The following is a 4,327-nucleotide window of genomic DNA, read 5'->3' as shown; positions in this document are numbered from 1 at the left end:
CCACCTCCTTTACCAGAGTAGGCTCTTATTGTCTGCTGCTTAAAAGACTAAGTTGCTGTTTCCCAAAAAGACTAAATAAATATTTAGGAATTGCTTTAACATGAATGTAAGTTCATCCAGCATGAACTGCAGGATTTTTTAGCTTGTTGAAATGAAAAAACAATTTAAGCTAAAAATAATAAGGCAAGTGCAGTATTATTAAAAATGATGATTCGTCATCATTCTTGAACAAAAAAGTATTACATGTTTAAGGACTCAGTAGGGATTGTTGCAAATGCTTCGTTTTCCCTGGGGAACAATGAAAATTTATTAAAACCAACATTTGCAAAGCACTGTCATTTATATCTGTATAAGATAGCAACGCTAATTTCTTATCAATACTCTTGAGAAATGCTGCAATTCCATTTTTGTCTTGGGTTTGGAAAGCTGGAGTCTTTTCAGCGGTTAATGGAAGCCAAAACAGTTGTTTAATATGGTTTTCCAGATTTTATACATCAGAATTCATCTATTCACCTGGCACTTGGTACCACGCTATCAATGATGAACACACCCAATAAAAGTCAGCACGCAGGAGGCACGATATTTCTGTCCACGTAATGGAGATAGTACAGATTCTATTTGCACGACAGGCACGTGCAATAAAAATTAAAATGTGGAAAGCAAATATTTCTATTAACTTTCTATTCATAGTTGATTTGAGTTCAAACCATCTGAGGGATAGACGAGGCCAGGGCTTATGGTTTAACCTCTAATCTAATTCTGGAATTTTCTCTAAGGAGTAATGAGGAGCCAACTTATATTTAACACACTCAATATTTATGCTCTGCTGACTGATATAATTTGAATAGGTTCCTGCAGAACAGATTCTGTCAATGATGTCAGTTGAATATGTACTTGAATAATTTGCTCCAGCTTCCTTTCCTGTTACGTTGAAGTTCAGTATTCATAATAAATAGGTTTGTGCCTGGTATGAAAAACTGGCAAATGCAGAAAAGTAGAAGAATGCAAACTGCATCTCACCCAGAGTCCCAGCAAAGTTCTGCAGTCTCAAGTATTTTGTTCAAACATCTTGAGAGAACGCTGTGCTGTCTGGGCTTTTGGCCCTCATGTCTCGGAAGGGCGGAGAGGAGACTGAACTTGGTTCTTTTGTGGCATTGTTTGGTTGGTTTGTTAGCTTTTGTAAAATGCCTGACGTCTGTAGGATTAGATCTATAAACTGTCAAAATGAATATTTGTATACATGTGCCCATTTTTTGGTGTATTCAGCAGACAGCCACTGTCTTTTCCTCTCCGATCTCCATGGGTGACTGGAGCTTACGTGCCATCTGACTGAGAGAAGCACATTCTCCATGGGTCTGGACAGTCTCCCCATTCCCTTCTCCCCCTCCCCCTTTTTTCTTCCTCTCCCACTAGTCTCTGACTTATTCCCTTCTCCCTGCATTCTTCTTCCCCCTCCTTCCTTTCCTTCCCCTCCTTCCCTCCCTTACTTCTCCTCCCTTTCACCTCCATTTCCCCTCTTTCTCTTTTTTTCCTTCCTCCTCCCTTTACTCTCCCTTTACTTTTCCTTTCTTCTCTATTCCTCTCCCTCTTCCCTTCATTGGAAACTATGATCAGAGAGGATCTAAGCTAGAGGGGAAAGAATGTAGGAGAGTACCCATTATTTAGGGATGATTTTTTCTCTAAAGAGGAGCATGCAGTAGTTCAGAGGCTCCTATAGAGTGTAGATATCAATGGGGTCAACGCATGGGAAGCAGTGATCTGGGGAGACAGGAGGTGATTGTCAGAGAGTGAGACACTTGAATGGGTGGTGGTGAGCTCTAAAGGACATGGCAACGGTGGAGAATGAGGTAGGTGAAGGATGGGGTTCTCATAGAAGAAGAGGTCAAAAATAAGACTCCAGGGTACTGGAATCATCATTTACATAGATAAGGAAATCACTAAGGGGTATGTGTGAGAGAGAGGGAGGGAGAGAGAACTGTAAAAAAAGATGTTAGACGTATAACTTAATACTCAATGGAGCTGGAAGTTTTCAGGAAGGAGGAAGACAGAATGATCTGGAAAGGCAATGAGGAGCCACAAAGATACTGTCCTCACCTGCAGGCTGTCTGTAGGAGGCAATAAGGTTTTGATTAGGATAAGCAGGGAAGAAAAAGTTCAAAAGGGAAGTTCGGTATATATGAGAATTTACTGAAGCCAAATAATTATTCCAGGGGGCAGGTGCAACATTAAATTGGGTCATAGCTGCATGGGGGCAACCCTGGAAAATGAAGGGTGACTAGGCATCCTAGGAGATTGCCATCAACAGGAATATGGGGCAAGAGGAGACTAATAGAAATACACTTGAAAACACACTATGGGGGTTGGGTGGGCTGGGCAGTGGGGAAATCTTCCCAGGAGGAACACACAACGCGGACATCACTTGGTGACTTGCAAAGGAGGGGGGTCTGAGCACCTGCCTGTAGCTTCTCCAATACAGCGTTAAGATCAGAGTCAGAACTGGGAAACGCAGGTTTCTCAAGGCACCCCATAGTACTTCCACTGTTGGTGGCATTAAGGCTGGCTGAGGCACGAAGGCATTTTCACCAAGGCATTTTCACGAAGGCATTTCACGAAGGGTTTAGTGAGTACCCTTCCAGCTGCTCTCTTGTGGTGTATTTGAGGAGAGTGGAAAAAGGAGCCATATCATGAGTTGTATCTGCTCACGTCTGAGACCTAGGTCGCAGCATGGGTGAAGCACACACAAATCCCATGAGCTGAAAATGGGGAAAGATCTTTCCTTAGAAAATCAGCAAAAGAAAAGTGAATGGATGCTGAGCAGAAGAAATGAGGAATTGTGTACACCTGCTGGTATCAAGGACCCAAATAACAACATTGTAAGCCAATTAAGAGTTCATTTTTTCTCTCAACTAAATGAAAGACAGAAGTACATAATCCAACATTGGTGTAATAGCTCCATTGTTATCAGAGATTCGGGCTCTCTTTCCTTTTTTGTTCTACCATCTTGGTGTATGATATTTTCCTATTGCATGATATACTCCCACTGTGGTGTGCTGGGCTACCATTCTTCATGTCTGTATTAGGGGAGAAAGAAGAATGAAGAGAAGGCAAAGACATACTCTTTGAATGAAGAGAAGGCAAAGACAGTCCCTCCTTTCAAAAGCTTTCTGAGACATCCCACACAATACCATCTGCATCTCATTGGCTCTCATTGCCATGGAGGTAGGGACTTGTAATCTAGATGGGAATATTACCATGCTGAGTAAAACTGGGGAGTACAGCTTTGGGGTGGGCAACTAGAAGCCTCTATCACGGCAGCAAAAACAAACCAACCAATGTTAATGCATAAGTCAAGATTAGCAGCATGAATTAGGATCTGCAGGAAGATTTGTGGGAAGAAGAGAGTGAAAAAGCAAAAAGAACCAGAAAGCAGGAAGCTGAATGCTTGAAGAAGTTGGGCAGCTTTGCCAAGGCTGGCACCACCAAAAGGCCCAGAATATGCCCAAGAGGTCTGAAAACCAAGTTGATCGTGAACCTGAAAACTCTGTCCTAGAGAAGACACTTTGTTTTTGTTGAAATACCACCTGGAAAGTCACAGCAAAGACCCGGCTGAAGGCTTCAGGTATCTCCTTTGTCAACCACTTCCAATCTACAACCCTCACCTTCCATTTAGGGATAGACCCAGAGGGCTGTGGGCAGTGATATTGTTTGGGCAATGCATTTGATGAAAGGTAGACTTTAGATTGTCCCATCACCTATCAAAAAATGGTGGTATGTTATTTATTATTTGCTATTTTAAGAAAAGAATGTTTTCTCATTTGCAATGTTCAGATATTATTAAACTTATAATTACTATTTTTGCCCTTATTTAGTAAAATGTGATCTAATTGTTTTCATGTTATACAGTGAAAACATGCTCCCACCTCCGCCAGCCCAAACATGGCCATATCAGCTGTTCTACAAGGGAAATGTCTTACAGAACGACATGTTTGGTTACCTGTGAGGAAGGGTACAGACTAGAGGGAAGTACTAAGCTGACCTGCCAAGTAAACGCCCAGTGGGACGGTCCAGAACCCCGCTGTGTGGGTAAGTTCCTGGAAGGCCTGAGGGCTTGAGTCATTCATTTCCCCTGCTCAGATTTCCCCAGCGTTCTGTGAAGTCCTGGAACTAAACACTGGCTCATCACAGATATATAAATACACATCCACCTGTACAAATGCAGGTGTTACAAAGACAAATATTTTGTTTTATTCCTCTCCACTAGTAAAAGAACTTCTACACTGAATTCAGTTTTCCAACTCACTGAAGTTTAGAGTTTCAAATAGAAATT

The 4,327-nt window shown here is 41.9% G+C and overlaps 1 protein-coding gene across 1 annotated transcript in view; it reads left to right on the top strand.

Annotated features, from left to right (window-relative positions):
• Positions 1–4,327, top strand: part of SVEP1 (sushi, von Willebrand factor type A, EGF and pentraxin domain containing 1) — a 173,991-nt gene that overhangs the window by 67,435 nt on the left and 102,229 nt on the right. The window contains exon 6 of the mRNA XM_012802314.2: positions 3,904–4,083. Within this exon, the coding sequence (XP_012657768.1) occupies positions 3,904–4,083 (180 nt within the window). The remainder of the gene's footprint in view (positions 1–3,903; positions 4,084–4,327) is intronic.

This window comes from Otolemur garnettii, unplaced genomic scaffold (genome assembly GCF_000181295.1).
Source record: "Otolemur garnettii isolate 467f Iridium unplaced genomic scaffold, OtoGar3 scaffold00014, whole genome shotgun sequence".
In the NCBI taxonomy this organism is placed as follows: domain Eukaryota; kingdom Metazoa; phylum Chordata; class Mammalia; order Primates; family Galagidae; genus Otolemur; species Otolemur garnettii.
Note: the sequence above shows the minus strand (reverse complement) of the source record. Positions and strands in the feature narration are given on the sequence as shown.